Source organism: Cucumis sativus, chromosome 1 (assembly GCF_000004075.3).
Source record: "Cucumis sativus cultivar 9930 chromosome 1, Cucumber_9930_V3, whole genome shotgun sequence".
In the NCBI taxonomy this organism is placed as follows: Eukaryota; Viridiplantae; Streptophyta; class Magnoliopsida; order Cucurbitales; family Cucurbitaceae; genus Cucumis; species Cucumis sativus.
In genome coordinates, this window is record NC_026655.2 from 22477800 (window position 1) to 22496851 (window position 19052).

Here is a 19052-nt window from a genome sequence, read left to right on the forward strand (position 1 = left end):
ATGAACACACTACCAAAATCTATGACAAGATAAATCATTATACTTTGGTATAATTGTAAATGATTTTGGTTCATTTTTCTTTCTATTAAAACAGTCACCTTTTATGGAACTAATTTAAATTGATTCTTCAAGTTTTCATTATCATGGAAGGTTTTACCATTAGCAAAACAATTGTACATGCTTACGTTGACAAATCTAACCCTCAAATTTAATTCCCATATGTGATTTTATTTACTTAAGCTATACATGAACATTTTCTTAAGTGAATTTAACAGCAACCATTATAGTTCATAGGCGTCTGTTTATTGTAAATATGGAGACCATCTGAATGTCAACTGAGGTTCAAACTAAATAGCTAAATTTCCTCTCTATTAAAATAAACAACTTCCAAATCAAATGGAATTGTGAATAATGTTTTACTAAAACAATGGGGACAATATTCTAAAAGTTATCCCAAATAAAGAAAAAAAACAAAAGAAAAGAAGGTTCATATTTTTACTATGAAAAGAATGGTAACGCTGCAGGCTAACTATTATTTCTCTACCATTGATTTGTTTTTGCTATCAGAAAATTGTGAGCACAAACGCAGCTCAAGTATGTCTTTCCAAAAACTTCTCTATCAACGCTGAGAATGCTGCAAAACCTGCACAACCAGCACAAGCTGCCTTTGGGCCACCTGAGATTAAGACCATATAAGATGAGATGTGGCAGCTTGGGATGAAAATGAGAAGTGTATAATTGACGACTTTAAAATAAAGACAATCTCAGTTAACATAGCCAGTTATGTTATTTTGCCTATTCACTCTTCATACATTGATCAATAGATAAAAGAATGGTAGGAGGCCAAAGAGATTGTCATCAAGTTTGATGCAGAATAGCTATGCAAAATTAAAGCAGAAACTACAATTCAGATTTCTACAGAAGGCACCAAAAGAAATCATCTCTCAATTTCAAGGATTTTGGTTTAAATATCATTTTGGTCTATATATGACTCCCTCTCTGTACTTCCGGATGGTCTAAATTTAATCCCCTTATATTCAATAAATATTAAAAAAGAGTCTTAATATTTAAATCCCATATAGATGGGTCAATTTGCTCACATCTCGACTATTAAACCCTAGGTAGGTAGTGACCATAACTCATTCTTCTCTCTAAGCCTTCTGGTGTTCAAATAAAATCCTTAGAGGGAGTATTCATTCTTCCCTCTATATATTTTAGAAGCAGATTCACATCGTAACTTTTCTTAATGAAAAGTATTATTATTATTACTTTACCATGTTTGACAAAACAACAACAAATAACTTCAAACTAACAATATAGACTGATTTTAATATTTTTGAAAGTATAGAAACATTTGGAAGTACCAAAATAAAATGAGGTCCAAGGTACAAGATCAAAATAAAATTTTAACGATCTCTTGTCATCCAAAAACCCATTGGAAGTCCCTCCCTCATTGTTTACTTCAACTGAGAACGACTGGGATTAGAAACCCAAACTACTTGCTTGAATTGCTGAACATCAATTCAGTTTTTGGTTACAAATTCATATTCGACCAACGGGACCCAACAAAATAGCTCTTCAATAAATTCGGCTTTGCTCTTGCTAACAGTGAAGAGGAGCGGAGAAGTGTACTGTTAGATGGCAGTTGGTTCTACTCCAAATCTTTTAAAATCAGGGATATGTTTTATAATCAAAGGTTTAACGAGAGTTAAGTCAACAAGAATCATACCTCATTCCCTAAGTGAAGATCAGATGGCATGCCTATATCATTCTAAAGAATTTTTTTCTTGAGATTGCTCCTAAAGCTTTACCAAAACTCTCCTCGTACTGTCCTAGAATTTTCTCCACATTAAAAATGTACATGTGTCTTTGGTTGTATGAGCCAAAATGGCATGCAAAAAAATTGAGCTCCTACTACAAATCCAAGAGGAAGAAACTACAAACCAACCTAACAACCTCCCCCCTTCTTGCGGTAATTGTAAAGTAGTTCATTCGATGGGTGTTTCACCTATGTTCATGTGTGGTCTTTCCTCCTAAGTTCTACCAATCATTCTTTTTGTAGAAGTTTAGATTTCCTTAAACACGTTGGCAGAGAAAACATGTTAAACGTTTTAAGATATTTGAATCGTGGACCAGCCACTGTCAAGCACCATTCACAGGCTATGTATGATATAACTAGTAGCAAACTTGTATCTGTAAGGCAGTTCACTAACATAGCTCTCTGTTCTTTAATTTGCATGGAAATTTGAAAGACCGGAAGATTTAGGTGGAAAATCCTTCTCTGATGCTGAAAAACTGTAATGTTAGTAGCAATGAGAATTGGGAAAGACAGGTTAATCAGGAAACGAAATGACAAGAACCCAATGAAGGAAAAAGTTTCAGTTTGGACTTCACTTGGAGGTTTACACAAACAAAGATGAACTTCTCAGGAAAAGTCACGATTATCCAATGAAGGTAACAGCTTCACTTTGGACTTTACTTGGAGGCTTACACAAACAAAGACGAATTTCTCAGGAAAAGACAGGTATATCCTATGAAGGTAAAAGCTTCACTTTTGACTTTACTAGGAGACATAAACAAAGAACAAGACCAGGAAAGGAATCTGCACAGAGCACAGGTTTATTTCTCAAATTGCAATTTATTTCCAAGAATATACTGAGAATGCTAGACATTTTTTCTGTCATCCTTTACCTTTCAGTTGTTGTGGAGAAATTTTTGTGCTTCTGAGATGAGCTAGGCTATGCTCTTCTCGACCAAGAACACTCTTCTTAGCAATTCTATTAGCTAGAGTACTTTGACTAAATGCTTTTAAATTTATTCTAGTGAAGTTTGGCTAAACAGAAGTAGGAGAAATTTTCAAGGATCCTCCAACTCCAACAACACTTCAGCAGATCACTGCCTTTGTTGCTTCTCTTTGCAGATTCTGTTCAAAACAACTATGTAAATGTAACTACTCCCCTCCCATGTATAATTTATAAACCAATTCAGGGTGTCTGTCTATGAGCAAACTCCTTAAATTTTTTTTTTTTTACTATTATTAATTTTTTAAAACAAATGCTTCCATTGAGAAAAAATGAAAGAAGACAAAGGCATCCAAAAAAAAAAGTCCCCTAAAAGAGAATCCCACTAAAGAAAGGGTTTCCGACTAAGTAAAATAGTTGAAGTGAAACATGAAACTTCGTCAAGGACCAAACCTCACTAGGGTTCCTATCCACACCCTTGAACACTATTGTTTCTCACCCCACAAACCCAAATCACATCACACACCCCATCACACACCCATCACCCCAAAGGAAACGCCCTTTCTCTCTGAAAGAAGGGTGAAGGAGGAATTCCCCAATCATCATGTGAATGTTCCTCTGGCAAGCTAATGAAACATCAAACTCCTGCAAAAAAAAAGGATCCAAATTGATCTTGCACACGGCCACACCCAAATAAAGTGATTCAGGTTTTCCTTTTCCTTCTGACAAAGAATGCAGTAAAAAGGACCATTAACGAAGGCAGCTTTCTCGAGACCTTATCCATTGAGTTCACAAAACCAAGCAAGACTTGCCAGACAAACAACCTAACTTTCTTAAGAATCTTTAAACTCCATAAAACAACAAAGACCGACTCAACAACGGAAGAATGGTTAACTAAAATCCTAAAGAAAGACTTGCAAGAAAAACCCCCCACCGAATTAGGGCTCCAAACCCGAACATCCCTTCTCCCCAATCTAAAATCTAAACCGTCAATCAAAGAAAGAAAAAAAGTCACATTAGTCGACTCTTCATTGGAGAACGCACGACGAAAACCAGAGGAGAAAGAGACTGAGTTCCCAGACCACACCAAAACATCTGACACCAAGCAATTTTTCAAAGAAGACAGATGATATAAACTAGGAAACGCCGAAGAGAGCGGACTATACATCCACCCAATGATCCTCCCACAAAAGTGTTTCCTTACCTTCACCCACAACGCAAAACACAAAATGGGAAAAGGGGAGATGAAGAAGAGAAATGTCTTTCCAAGGGTGTCTCCTTAAATTTTTTTACTTTAGCAAAATTTACACATTAATGAAATTGTTTCTAATTTAAAAATATATAAATTTCACCAAGGCCACTGGATACGAAAGAATTTTAGAGCATATTAGCAAATAGCAAAAAATGAAAAGAAAAAGAATGGCACAATCTTGTGCAGAATGCAGACACAGCAGTGCAATCGATGCCAACCATGAAAACTAAACAGGTTATTCCCCGGCAACTTAAGAGATGAGATATCAACAAAATGAAATCAGAGATTATGGAAGTACAGTAAAATAGCAAGACGGTTGAACTACTAATCCACACACATTGATAACCACCGGTACCTACAAATATTTTAGTTTCGACCAGAGTAACGAATCACAAGTACGAAGGATAAGAATCACAAATTGATAATCACAAGATTGTTTCCAAAAAAATATCTTTACATGGCTAGCTGAAAATTCACATGTATGCAACACTTGACTGGAAAATAAGGTAAGTACGAAGGGTAAGAAGGCCAACCTTTAGCTGATATTGAACCACCAGTTACACAACCAGCAACTATTGTATTCGTCATATCATGTTTAGCTCGAGCCTACACACATCAGCGAAATGGAATTAGAACCCGTAAAATAAAAAACCATGTGCAATTGTGCATAAGACACGAAATTGATACCTTTTCTACAACACATTCTGCTGCTGAGAAAATTAAACCCATGACTGCAAACGATTTTGCAGAACCCCAACTCCGCCGTCCCATCTGTTTAGCAGTATTAACAAACTGTTGTCTAGCAGTCATCTCATCCTGCACCATTGAAGTATCCGTTGACGCCAAAAATAATCCCACGAAAAATCCAAGCCCACCACCTGCATATATCTCATAGTGAGGGAGAAACGTAATTAACTAATAGTAACTAAAAAATGATAATTAAGACAGTGGTTGTTCTAGTGAAGTTTAAACTAACAATGTTTATATGAGAAAGATTAAGCCTCCCAGTCTTAATCCACTTGAAAACAATAAAAAGTACTACCCAACCCAAACTACATAAACCAATCTCGTTTAAAAACCAAATTCAACGTATCATATTGAGAGAGATGGAAAGTTATCACAGTTATAATCGATCAAAACAAGGAAGATTCGTTTGTCCGGATGGGGAGAGAACCCAGAGCAGAGTACGTAAGTGAGAATGCTGGAGAGAACTTGCAAAAAAAAAAAAAAAAAAGGCAAAGTGGGTGACATACCCATGACTCCACTAACAACACTACGAACAGCACAGTTGTCCCAAATATCTTGGCCGCGAATCTCTTCAACTGTAGGCATCCTCACAGGCTGAATTGGAGGCAGCTGGGCGTCGCTGGAGGTGGGTGGATCGAGAGACGATCCATCTCCAGAAGTGGAAGCCATTGAAGTGGAATGAAGAAGAGAGATAAAAAAGTGAGAAAGGAAGAAGAAGGGGGAATCTGAGCGAGAGAGAAAAATGGAGAAAGGTGAGGGCCTGCTGGGAGTGGGGGAAGGAAGAAGGGAAGAAGGGCAGCCAGTGGTAAACTACAGTTTATTACGGGTCGGGTATTGGGGCCCGCCCTTTTCGTTTCAAACGGATCAAAATGAAAATACATTTTCAATTTCTCTCTTCTTTTCCTTTCCCATTCATATTTTGTTTAAGAATTCATCTCTATTTCATTACATGCAAATGAAAACATCTAGTGGCTACAAACCCATCAAACTTGATATCAATTTCAACTCACTCTCTTGTCATAAATTACCTTACCTTTATCCTAAATTTGAGCTATCTATATATATCCACCCACACTCCCCTTTCAATTTCTTTCTTTATTCAACCTTCTTCTTCTTCTCTTCTCTTCAATTTCGTTTTCCTACCAAAAAAAACACATTCATCTCCACTCTCTCTAATTCAATAGACACTATTTTCAAACTCTATTCAAATAACAAGAGTTAAGGAATCTTGAAAGAAAACATGTAGAAGTTGAAGTCTTAGAAGATTGAAAGTAGCTTCAGTTTTGAAGCCAAACATTTTCCTCTAAAAAGTAGAAGAATTTCAAGCAAACATTTTCCTCTAAGAAGTAAAAGAATTTCAAGTAGAGAACTCTAGAAGAGTTGTCTGATAGGTTTAAGCATGATTGGTTTATGGACGAGAGACTCAATGCAATTTGAGTCCTATTTAGTAATTTAGACTCGATTAAGTTTATTTTTGTACTTGAACTTAGTTAAAGTAAATAATATTTAATTGAACTAAAATAATTAATTTGATCCAACGATTAGACCAATTTATCTTTTCAATTTGAATTTCGGACACATATTAATTTTTTAACTAGTTCCAAATTCATTTATTTGCACTTTTTACCATTAATTTAATAAATGATGTGTTAATTTGTGATTGGTCTCCGATAATTTGTGATTGGACTCGACTTTATCGATATTTTAATCAAGGGATGCTTAACGAATCGTTGATATAAATATAGTAATGATTAAATATTAGTTGAACTCAAATAAGAAGAGTTAAGGAATCAAAGAGCGAGCATTTCGAGAAAATGATTAGACATTTGTCATTGTTGCTGACAAAGAGTTAAGAGCGAGATTTTGGTTACACTACTACTTTAACCATTACATAGTTGATAATGATTTAAGAAGTCTAAAAGACCCATAAGTGTTCACTATTAAGCTTTTACTTTAGTTACATTCAGATTATTCTTGTATATTTGAGGTAGAATATGTTACTTGTCAAAGGTAAGTAAAAAATGTTTAAAGTATTTTGCTAACTAATTTATAAACTCAATTCTAACTTTGACGTTCGAGTGTCCATGGGTTAACACCACGTTGATGTTCAACTTGGATTGTTTTCTAGAGTGTTATATGGTTTTTCATTGGTAATAAAAATTTACTATTACTACACTACTCGATGTCAACATTAAATATTTTGAACTATTATTTAAGCTAACAAAAGCATCTACTAGTGATCATAGTACAACAAATTGAAGTCGAGGAACATGTAAAAAAAGAGGTGTTGTTTTTTAAAATTTGAACCACTAACTATTTGATTGTCTCAATCAATTTAAAAGTTGATTGGTTAGTAGGACGATATTCTCCAAAATACACGAAGTTGTCTGTGTGATGAGGAGTTTGTGATTCATTGAAGACTTGATTTGCCTCCTTATGGATCAATATGGTCTCCGTGATTAATAGACTGCATCAAACTAAATATTTATATATTGCATGTTAATCGAACCTTTGAAGTGTAGAAATGACATAACCAAATATGGAAAAGGAAGACGATGGCAACTCAAGCAATCACCATTCGGAGAGTATGCTAACCCGAAGGGAGACCCTAACTTTATTTGTCAAGATTGGAACAGCCTGACGAGGAGTTGGTTATGAGGCTATTGTAGATTGAATTTGATTTGTGAAATGGTGTAAGTTTAATTCAATGTGTATTACTCATTCTTGTTATAGTGTTATTTATGCTCGTATTTATAATTTGATGTTGTTTAAAGAATAGCATACTCGAGGTTTGCCTCTAAAAGTTGTAACATAGGATCATAACTTGGCAAAATCTACTTGAGTACATCTTTGATAGCATCTGTTTTCTGTGTGTATCCTATCAAATTGTTCGATCATAATTTGTCATGTGACAAATTTCATTTTTTAAATATTTTAATTTTGAGAAATGATGTTCAAAATGTTGGAATATGTTCGTAAATCTCATATTTTGTAATATATACACAAAATATATTTATTTAATAAAATAAAATATTGTTTTATTCATCATTAGATATGTGTAGCTCAATTCAACGAATTAAAGTCGAATGTCATTTAAGATAACACATTCGAATAAGATTTCAATATTAAATTATATGGAGGTGATTCATATTAAAACTCTAAGTTAATATGGATGAAATTTATGAGTTAAATTTAATGTAAATGTGATGCATATTAAACTTATAGGGTAGAGAAGAAAATCATCTTAAAATCATCTTAAAATCATCTTAAAATCACATTAAAGGTTCAAATGTAAAGTTAACTATTGAAACCGTGCTTTCAATTCATGCGACAATTGTGTTTAGATTACCGTCATTGAATCTGGTAGAAGCTTCTCTTCACTTCCTCCACTTTCTTCCATCAATTAGAAAGAAAAAAACCTCATTTTTTTCTTAATAAACCTTCATTTAATATGAAAGTTGTTATTCATACCAATTTAAAAGTATAGGAGTAAAGTTAAATGAATTAAAAATTCAATGGTGTGAAGCATACAAGGTTAAAAGTGAGTTTTTTTTTGGATAATTATGAATATAACAATTAAATTAGTCTATTGTTACAATTTTTAAAAAATATATAGAAATAGATATGGATTTTGTATAAAATTAAAGTGGGCCGGCCCAAGTCAATTGGAATCAAAACTTTATCTTGAAGTCGCGTAGGATGTATACACCCTCACAAATTATTCAACCCTAATCCATCTTCTTCCCTCTCTCTCTCTCGCTCTGAAGTTAGCCCTAAAAGAAAGCTAATGTCTGGTATGTACGATCAAGGAGGAGACGCTGCTCCGTCTTACGGAGCCCCTGGAGGCGGTGGAGGATACGGTGGCGGAGGTGGAGGCGGTGGATACGGAGGCGGTGGTGGTGCAGGCTATGGAGGGAAGGGCGGTGATGGTGGATATGGAGGCGGAGGCCGTGGAGGCGGCGGCGGCGGCGGCGGTGGTAGAGGATATGGAGGACGAGGTGGCGGCGGAGGCTATGGTGGTCGTGGTATGTACTTCTCTTTTGTCCTTCGATTTGTTATTATCATTGTTTTATCTTAATCTTTTAGTGACAAGAATCTTTGGGGAAAAGGAAGTTTATTGTTTTCAACAAAATTATGATTTTTATCCTTTACTTTTAATTCTTGTTGGGATCACTTTCGTTTTGTTTTGTTCGTTCGATGACGCTATTGCTCTGTATTGCTTCGGAAAGGTTCATTTCTTGCTATTGGTGGGGTGTCTGACTTGTATTTGTTAAGTAAATTTCCTGCGATCGGATCTAACTGTGAAGCTAACATTGGATTTTTTTTTGTTTCTCCCTAAAGACTTACATGTTCTTCCTCGTCTCAGTTTCTTTATTTTCCTTTTTGTTTTGATCTAAATTAGGCGGCGGTGGCGGATATCAAGGAGGAGATCGCGGAGGCGGATATCAAGGAGGAGATCGAGGAGGACGAGGCGCTGGACGTGGTGGCGGGGGTGGTCGTGGCGGAAGCGGCAGAGATGGGGATTGGGTCTGCCCTAATCCTGGGTAGGTTTTTTCCCCTCTTCATCTACTCTGTTTGATTCTTTTGTTTTACTTCATTGTCATGGGTAAACTGAGCGATTCCCCATCCCTAAATACATACATTTTAGACATTTATATGGGCAACTTATCTTATGTTATCTAAGTTCTTAATTGAAACTCTTGTTTTTTTATTTTATTTATGCCATATAGCTGTGGAAATTTGAACTTTGCTAGAAGAGTAGAGTGTAACAAGTGTGGTGCACCCTCACCCGGTGGTGCTAGTGATCGAAGTGGTGGTGGTGGTGGTGGTGGTGGTTATAATAGAGGTGGAGGTGACAGTGGCTATGGTGGCAGTCGTAATGGCAGAGGTGGTAGTTTCCACGGTGGTAGAAGTGGAACTCATGATGGAGGTCGAAATGAAGGAGGGAGCAGAGGTGGTAATTCTTATGGTGGTCACCAGGGAGGAGAAGATAGCGGGTACGGTCAAGTTCCCCCATCCTCAGCACCGTCATCTGGTGGTCTTGCTGGCTCTTATCCACCATCTTACCATGGTGGAAGTTCAGATTACGGGACTGATGCGGTTCCTCCTCCCGCAAGCTATAGTGGAACAACATACCCTCCAACTTATGGTGGTCCCACAGGTGGCTATGGTGGTGACAGTTTAGGTGATGGGCGTGGTGCTGCTGCTCGGGGTGGGCCATCAGCTGGATATGATGGGGGCTACAATGCGGGTGGTAGAGGTGGCTATAATGCTGGTGGTAGAGGAGGAAGCTATAATGCGAGTGGTGGTAGAGCTGGTGGTTATGGAAGTACACCGGCAGCAGAGCCAGCACAGGTTAAACAGTGTGATGATAATTGCGACGATTCATGTGATAACTCTAGAATCTATGTATCCAATTTGCCACCAGATGTGACCACTGATGAATTGAGAGAATTATTTGGTGGAATTGGTCAAGTAAGTAACCTTCCCTTAAGCTATATTCTGCCTCTGGTGTTTCATCCTTGTTGAATGGGAACCATGTGGTCGTCAAGTCTCGTTTAAACAATATATAGAATTTCAAATTATATTTCCATGTTTAGAAACTTGACTTTTGATTATGAGGCAATGGTTTGTGCTATATGAAGCTCTTATAGAGCTAGTTCTATCCTCACTGCCAATGAAGTGTCTGCAATTAATGTTCTGGCTTATCTAAACTGCTTCTGGATAGTGTATTCCTGAATGATAGTCTGTCCTTTTTCAAATAACAAGTATACTTTAATCTATTTTCTAAATGAATGATCATCTCTTGTTCAGAATATGCATGTTTGAGTTCTGTCTGAGAAGTTTGTTAATGATTTAAGAGGTTTTGTAGGTCTAGCTCTATAGTTATTGTAAATGAAGTGGCTTTTGCTTCTCAAGTGCTGCAGAACTTTTTCTCCATTGGGTTTTTCTTATTGAACTGTTTAATTGAAGCCTTTTTTACATTTTCAATTTGAAGATTGGAAGAATCAAGCAGAAGAGGGGCTACAAGGATCAATGGCCTTGGAACATAAAAATATATACAGATGAGATGGGAAATAACAAAGGCGATGCATGTGTATCATATGAGGACCCCTCAGCAGCGCATTCTGCTGGCGGTTTCTATAACAGTAACTACTGTGCTCCTATAGTATTATAATGACAATATTAGCTACTATGGTTTTAATTTTAGTTTGAGTTTCTACTGTATCATTTTTCAATGATAATATTTTTGTATCCTCAGATTATGATTTGAGAGGTTATAGCATCAATGTTGCAATGGCTGAGAAGTCTGCACCGAGGGCTCCACCTGCATATAACCATGGGTACTTGCTTTTCCATTATTTTTTCAAAACAAATAGAGAAATCTGAGAGAGTTCAGGCCTGCATATATCTAGAACTATGTACTTACTAGTTCTTTCTTGGTGTTTGTTCATAAGGCTGATAAATTGACAAATGTAATTACTAGTGAGAGCTAATAGATTTGGTTCTTGTTTCCATAGCTTTTATTCTCTCTTAGTTTTCTCGTTCTTGTACATATGCATGGGTGGAAAAAGGTTCTTGTTTCCAGAATTAGGAGGGACAAGTTACCGTTTTGTCCAATATTTGATACTGTTCGATATCCCCCGAGTTTATCCTATCTAGGAACTATCAACATTATGCATTGTTTTGATCTTTTGCTCTGAGATCCAAACATTGTTAAGAATAAGGCTTTGAAATAAGTTTTCCTGTCACTCATTTTTGTAGAAATGTTATGTATTACTGTATTGTTCTTCTTATTGCTTAGGATGACTCATTAGTCTTAGTAGGATACCAGTTTCCTTGTTCTTGAGTGTGGAGGGTGGATACTTTTTTGTCTTCTCCTTTTCTGCCAATATTCTTATGTATAGATATTTTAACCAAATCATTTATACTATTATATAATTAGCAATATTTTGGTGTTACTTTGGGCTATACTCATCTTTTTGCAGCTAACTTCTACCACAATGGGAAAAAAACGTTTAAAAAAAGTGGAAAAAAGAGTTTCACATGTGGCAATTTGCGATTGGATAATTGGGTGGGATGGGTGTAGTTCAGGATGCACCCAAGTTTGTTTTTCTTATATGATTATATTGTTTAGAAAACTTGTTGTCTTGCACTCCATAAACTGCCCTTTCATGTTGCAGTGGTGGTGGTAGAGGTGGATATGGAGGTGGTGGAGATAGGCGCAGAGATAGCTACAGGGACGGAGGCTCTGGACCTGATAGACATCAGCATGGTGGAAATCGATCACGTCCTTACTGAGAGATTCGGCATTGAGCATTTTATGTAATGGGAATTGTGATCTTAAGTGTTTTAGTTTTGTTCCATGGCTGGATTCTTGAATTGGAGACCAAAGAGGTAGGTTGTTCACTTTCTATGGGCAAGAGACCTCTTTGCTCCTTTTTATCTATAGTGGTGCCTGGAGGATTATAATCTTGCTGGGGCTTGAGATTAATCTAGTTGTGTGGATGTTTTTTTTTATAGAGGCAGGCGGATAATCTCCAAACTGCTTGTTGCTAAGGTAGGTGTTGATGTTTTCAGGTGAGTGCTTCTCTTTCCATAACCATTCTTAGAATTATGCACTTGGTGCTCTGATGTATAAAGCTCCACCTGATCTCTCAGCTACATCCTTGTTGGATCTGATGCAAGCATATCTTAGCCTTTGATCATAATTCTGCATTCATAATTTAATTATTAAATATTTACTTGCCATGTTCTTTACTCTTTAACGCCCTTTATTGTTATTTATTATCTATTTGCTAGGGATGGTCTGAATTCTTTTCTTATTCATCTCACATGTGTGTTCAAGGCTGCTTGTGATCATATGATGTTTGATTTAGCTTGTTATTATCATAAAGAAGACCATCATATTAGTAAGTCAACCTAGGTTTTACGTTGTGGTGGTAAGTTACTTCTGTCAAGTACAACTGTCAACTGTCAACTGTCGCCCCCATCGAACTTTGGAATCGTTCCTTTTTTGGATTGGGGTTTTATGTCGGACCTTCAAGTTAGAAGTAGGGACAATTCATATCCAATATAGGAACTTCACCTTTTTACTGTGTTTTTGGGGTGGGGGTAATGGGATGTCGGATTGGGTTTTTGGCAATGTTGCATATTTCTTCTGGGAACGCTGTGGTGCAACAATGTCTTGACACTCCAAATGTTGTAAAGATTTATTTTAGTTGGGTCTTAAGGCAAACACTAAAGTCATGGATTCTGATGCCGTGGTGCTGCCATTTACATTCTGCACATTCGTTTGCTGCGTTAGGCTTCTTTGGAGCTCTGCCGAGGTAATATTCAGCATTAGTTTCGGATTTGTCCTAGGAGTCGATTTTGTTATTGAAAAAAGACTTTATGTACTTGTTTTTCCACCCTCCAAGGGCATGGGGGGGTTGTTTTGTTGCCTGATTTTTGACCTATTGCATAAACTAGTGTGTTTGAGCAATGGATGACAAATTTCTGTATGTTTCATATTTTTCTTCCCAAACCATCAAATAGCATACCTTTGAAGAAGACGCAGTCTCGAATGTAATGTGTTGTGCTGAGTGCTTGTAAGTGACGATATTGTGTGATCATCAAACAAATGGACTTTGTTGTGAAAATACCATCAACTTTTCAAGATATTATCATTAATCCAATTTTTCACAAATTTCTTAGCCTTGAAAATAAAAACTAAAATTTTAAGCTAACGAATAGTTTAAGTTTATATTGATATTAATTTCATGATTGTTAAGAGGTGAATTGAATTGATATTCTAATATTAAAATTCATGAATTACAAAGAAAAAAAAGAGATAAGTATAAATATAATGTAAACAAAAGATAAGTTTATTTATTTGAAAATAATAAAAGATTTATATACTAATTTATTCTTAAAATCTTTTGTTGGTATAATCTTTCCAAAATGTCGACTTTAACACATTTGCTATAAACGTTGGTTAAATTATAAAATTTGACGAAATCTCAAAAAATATTAAAATAGATTTTTTTTCTTAGAACATACTAAAAAGAATAATTAGCCCAGTAAAAAGAACTTCACACTAATAGATTTATCCAACTACAAATTGTCAAATATGACTTTTTACTTGATAATTAACTGTATATTAATTACAATAATAACTATTAAAATTGGTTAGGTCGGTGATCATAACTTTGCATTAATAGAAGGGTAAATTTAAATCTATTGTTTTAACTTGAATCTTTTGTTGGTGAAAAATTGCTATAAAATTTGAATGAATGTGAGTATTTTCAACTTTTCTTAAATTCAAAGGTATTGTGAAACTTTTCAATAGTTCAATGTATATGTGAAACAACACTTTAACGATTTCTACAAAAAAAACAACTGCAACAGTATTTTTGAACTATATTTTTAAAAAATTTAAGAAATTTTAAATATATTTTTATTTTTGACACAAAATTGAAAGTTCAAGAAGATTTTGTATAACTTGTACTTATTATTTTATAACATATGAGAACTGATGAATCAAATATTTATATTAAGATTGATGGTACGCGATTTATTCAAATTGAAATATACTAAGGTTGCTTTTGAGTCTTACAAATCTTTTCAATCCTCAATCTTTGCATCAATAAAACTTTGTTGGAATCATTGAATCATATTTCATATTTTGTGAAAATTTAGAGAGAATTTATTTCCAACAGTTAGATATGCCACCGTGCATATGACTTGTTTTTTCAAAAAGATAAATAGAGTTTTCCATACATTCTCCATAACACTAAAATTCTAAAATGATGTTAAAAAATATGATCACAAATTACTAAAAGAGTTCTGAATAGATGAAAAGAAAGGGAAGAATACAACCTAAGAAATAAACAAAGATAAATATGCTAATCTGTGCTCAAACTTATATCCTCGAGATCAAATATCCAAATTCTTCTATCCTCCTTTCTAAACGAAAAAATGGAGAAAGTAGGATAGAAATGCCATCATGTACTATTACCTTGCTTGTTTCATATTTTACTATATAAGATTCAAACATTGGGTTCTAATGAGGATAAGATATTTGCAATATCATTTTGTGGGTGAATCAAAAGAGCACGTCAAAACTTAGCCCAACTATGATATTGAACAACTTTCAGAATTGCAATGGGTCACAGCAAGTTAAATGTACATAAAAGTGGCTACCGAACCTCCTCTGCGACCCTGGAGGAAAGGAATTTCCGAGGGAAAAACAGAGCTTCCACGGCAGTATTTACAGTGTCTTTCCACTCATGGACTCTAAGACACAGACCGTCCTCCACATTGAGCACAAAACATGTCCACACATCATTCTGCCCATTCATTGCATATGCTGTGGTGGTGTTGGTTGTATGTTGTAAGGTGGTCCATGTGTCGGTGGTGCACGTGCATATTGCGAAACAATATCGATGCCAGATCCTCCTTGAACCTGAAACAGATCCTCATCCTATAACTATGGAGGTTCAGAGATGATAATTGTTGAGAACACATTGATTTGTCATATCTAATAGATATAAGGGAACACATACTAACATGAGTACAACTTCGTAATTAAGACACCACTCCTTTTCTTTGAGGTTAGAGGTTAAAAACTTAAAACCCCTCTACGTTCATTCAACTCAAGCAAAATAAACCACACAAGAAACTCTCTTAAGCTAAAACCCCATGTTTTTATAGTCGGTTCAAGGGCTGTCATAATAGTTCTAACAAACAATTCCACCCATTTTAAGTTGCAAGCAACCAAGGGCATGTTGCCCTCCTATAAAAACACCTTCACAGTCACCTCTACAGAGTTTTTTTTTTGCAATTCTAATTTCCATTAAAGGAAGCAATTTTGTTGCTTGGTTTTTGGTTTTGATCGTATAAAGATGTCCGGAAATGCTTTTAGCTTCAGTTACAATCCCTTCATTGTTTGATAAGTTGATAACCAATTCTTTAGATGCTCAATCCTATTCTCTTAAAAGTACATGGCTGAAAGCATTCTGTAGCTACGTCAACGAATATTCCAAGGTGCTTTTGGCCTTTGGCATTAGTACTTTTATATCATTGTCAAACATGATACTTTTGAGTCAGGAGTATCTTTGGCATTCCAAACATAGCCTAAGTTATATTATGGTTACTTATAGTTGATAGTTCAACTTCAGGTTCCAATGAGATCAAGGAAGTACCAGCGCTGCACTAAATTGTTGGGCCATGGAACTAATACAGTCATAGAGGATATACCTGATGCATGCCATAAGGGTCTGGGGGATATGAGCTTCCACCATATCTTATGTCTGGATGGCCATAAGCTGCAGTATAACCGGAAACTGTATGAAAGTGATAAGAGTCAGTGGAAAAAACAGGATGATGGATAAGTTACCAAGGGCAAAAAGACAGGCTTACAAGGACTCGTTACAGCTGCTGCAGCCCTTGCTCTCTTCTCTGCATTGGCCAGTTCAGCACGCAATTTTTCAACTTCCTGAGACATGGAAACCATACCCTTTTCCATTGCCTCAGCCTGCTCAAGATTACTAGCGTGTGTTCTTTTCTCATATTCGATAGCAGCCCTGTTCAGATCAACAACAAATAGGCAGAGGTAATTTTCAAGCCTCAATTATACTTCTCAAATAAATAGGATACTGCATTGGATTTCTTCTGCATAAAAGGAGTGATCCTACCAATTTTTTTGCCCACTCTGTTATATAATATCAAGTTGTTTTGTTTTGCAATCAACAAACAAGAAGAAACATTGGAGTTAACTATAGAAAATGATGAAACTTCCACATGCCGACCTCAAAACAATCTGCTTACATTTCCTCCTCCTAACTTTTCTGATTCTATTATTCTTTTTATTCCAATGGTTTGAACAACTTCATCATATTGAATATAATATTTTTGCAAAGAGAATTGTGCCAACTCTATGACTAAACAAGCATATTGTTCGTCCAGTAAGATCATATAAGATCTAATATTAAAGATAACATAGTTTTGCACCAAGTGAACTGATACTAGGATTGTTTCCTTGAACAAGCATACTGCTTTTCCTTTTAGGATGAGATAGTTTTGATATACAATGTTTTTAGCTTGACAACCAATTTAATGTCTTTTCTATCCACTGTAATACTTTCTTGGCATGAAGGTATCTCGCTCCACCTCTCAACTTCGCCTAACCCAAACAAAGTATACTCCAAAATGGAATTCTTATCTCGTTGAGACTGACCTACTATGCCTATATCTCCGGGTGTTCAATCACTGAATAAAAGAGACTACTTGTTCTTTAATAAAGGTGGCCGGCGTTTCTTTCCCAGGCTTGTGTCCACATCTCGTTTTCCAATCTTTCCAATTCCATAACTGTTGAACCATGTCTTTCAAAAGTGGCCACTCATGTAAACATAAATTAAGAAAGGGCCTCGAAAGCGACCACTGTGATAGTAATGATATCAATAACAAGAACAGCTAGACCAAAAGAACAAACTTTAGAGTCTTTTAATGGTCAAACTTTCAAGTAGGTACTAATGTTCAAAAAATTGAAAGAAAAGGCTTAGCATTTGAACTGATAATTTGATATCCTCTTTGCAGCAAAAACATAAAGCTATAAAAGAATTAAGCTAACTCAGGAACAATAGATGGGAGAAACCTTCCCAGCCAGAGAAACTCAACATAAAACTTGAAAAGGCTATTTCGAACTATAGGGAAGAAAAAGATATTGAAAAACTAAAGAAAAACGTCCAAAGGAGCAATAAAAATTTACCTTCCTCTTTGAATTTCATGGTGCATTCTATCAATTTCAGCTTTAATAGACGGCAATGGCTGTGACTCCGAAGAGGCTTTAGTAAGGTCGTCGCGAATAGCTTGCAACTCGGAATTTAACTCTTTCTTGACGGCACTCAGCCTCTGTATATCCGCCCGTATTTGAACGAGCTCCGCCATCATAGCGTCCATCGCACGAACCTCGGCGTCCATCTTCAGCGATTTCTCATAAACCTCCCTGACCTCAGCGTCTCTCTCGGCCTTGACTTTAGCCGCAGTGGCCGATAAGTGCCGGAGCTCTTGCTCAGCCGAGGCCAGCTCTTGCTTGAGCGCCACGTGAGTGGCAGCAAGGTGTTGGTTATCAGAGAGGAGAGTTTGAATCTCTCGGCGCTGGGCAGATATCCGATCTTCGAGAAGGATTGCCTGGTGAGCCCTGGAAGAAGCGCCGACGGAAGATGAGTGAGAAAGACGATGATGGGATCGACGATCATCAGGCGGGCTTCGGCTCAACGGAACTTCGCGCCGTTTCAAGGCATTCGGCTGATGACTTCGTCCGGCCATGCCTGTGGATAGAGCGTTCTTCCACCTTCGATTGGAGGTCAAAACGATTTGAAAAATCGAGTTTTCTCGACAGCAGTTTTCGTTTCGGTTCCTTATTTGGAAGGGTTCCGTCCGCTCGTCGTTTCGTTGGCCGGCTACCGGATTTCTAACGGCGGCGAGATTGTTTACTAATGGGCTTTAATTTTAGGCCCATTTTGATTATACAGTTATTAGCCCAACTTAAATATGAAGCCTTTATTAAGTAAATAGACTGAATTTGTTTGATCTTTTACCGTATTTTTTTTTTTGTTATATTTGCAAATTACTTTTGGTTATATTTGTAAATTTTTGTTGGTTATATTTGTATTTACAGTTTTTTAAAATGTTACTATATTTTAGCCGTTATCCTTTTCGAAATAATAATTAAGTATATAATAACTTTTAAAAAATTATAAATACAATAAAGTAAATTTCTATCGTAGATGGATTCTTATGATTTACAATAATAAATCAATATTTGCACATAGTCTATCATTGACAAATTGTGTTATATTTACGTTTATTTTAAAATATCGTTATCTATTTCATTTTTTTAAATATTATACTTATAACTATTCCAATTAAATTTGACTAATTTAGGTAAGTTGTAATTTAGAACTAATAATTAAGTTTGTAGCAACCTTCTTTTCAAAATTTCTTATTAGTCATAGGAAGATTTTGAAAAACTAGAATCTAAATTTTGTTATATTCTTACTTTTTTTCATTATGTTATATCTATAAATACTTTTAACATAATTAATTTAATTGGTATGTGACTTTGATTATGTAAAGAAAATACATCCTATTAAAAACTTAACGATTCTATTATAATATTATTTATAATCATAAAAAATTTCTATTTAAAATATGTATAGAGAAAAAACAGTTTTATATTTATTATAATCGTACACTTATTGATGTCTCTACATGATATTTTGAGATTCTTAATTATTTCATCTTCAAATCTATGGACATTAACTATG

At 35.6% G+C, this 19052-nt stretch overlaps 3 protein-coding genes across 6 annotated transcripts; 1 reads left to right on the top strand and 2 right to left on the bottom strand.

Annotated features, from left to right (window-relative positions):
* Positions 1-305: 305 nt before the first annotated feature.
* LOC101204177 (mitochondrial import inner membrane translocase subunit TIM22-4) lies at positions 306-5528 on the bottom strand. Its single transcript, XM_004153491.3, has 4 exons — positions 5247-5528; positions 4681-4871; positions 4527-4599; positions 306-676 (listed from the first exon to the last, which is right to left on the bottom strand). The coding sequence occupies exons 1-4, from the start codon at positions 5407-5409 to the stop codon at positions 591-593; spliced, it is 513 nt and encodes a 170-aa protein (XP_004153539.1). The 5' UTR covers positions 5410-5528; the 3' UTR covers positions 306-590.
* Positions 5529-8453: 2925 nt separating this feature from the next.
* On the top strand, positions 8454-13251 carry LOC101204016 (transcription initiation factor TFIID subunit 15b). Of its 2 annotated transcripts, XR_970010.2 has the most exons (7): positions 8455-8765; positions 9143-9284; positions 9471-10215; positions 10739-10889; positions 11003-11084; positions 11925-12138; positions 12265-13251. XR_970010.2 is itself a non-coding variant. In XM_011660515.2 (6 exons), the coding sequence occupies exons 1-6, from the start codon at positions 8528-8530 to the stop codon at positions 12040-12042; spliced, it is 1476 nt and encodes a 491-aa protein (XP_011658817.1). In that variant the 5' UTR covers positions 8454-8527; the 3' UTR covers positions 12043-13251. The 2 variants fall into 2 exon arrangements, 1 of the variants encoding a protein (XP_011658817.1); XM_011660515.2 differs by having other exon boundaries at positions 8454-8765; positions 11925-13251.
* Positions 13252-14554: 1303 nt separating this feature from the next.
* LOC101204259 (protein FLC EXPRESSOR) lies at positions 14555-18191 on the bottom strand. 3 transcript variants are annotated; one of them, XM_031880398.1, is made up of 4 exons: positions 17492-18190; positions 16144-16307; positions 15982-16049; positions 14555-15187 (listed from the first exon to the last, which is right to left on the bottom strand). In XM_031880398.1, exons 1-4 carry the CDS (start codon positions 18049-18051, stop codon positions 15080-15082), a joined length of 900 nt encoding a protein of 299 aa, XP_031736258.1. In that variant the 5' UTR covers positions 18052-18190; the 3' UTR covers positions 14555-15079. The 3 variants fall into 3 exon arrangements, with proteins under 3 accessions (XP_031736258.1, XP_004153266.1, XP_031736259.1); XM_004153218.3 differs by having other exon boundaries at positions 15982-16067; positions 17492-18187; XM_031880399.1 differs by having other exon boundaries at positions 15052-15187; positions 16121-16307; positions 17492-18191.
* Between the last annotated feature and the right edge of the window lie 861 nt (positions 18192-19052).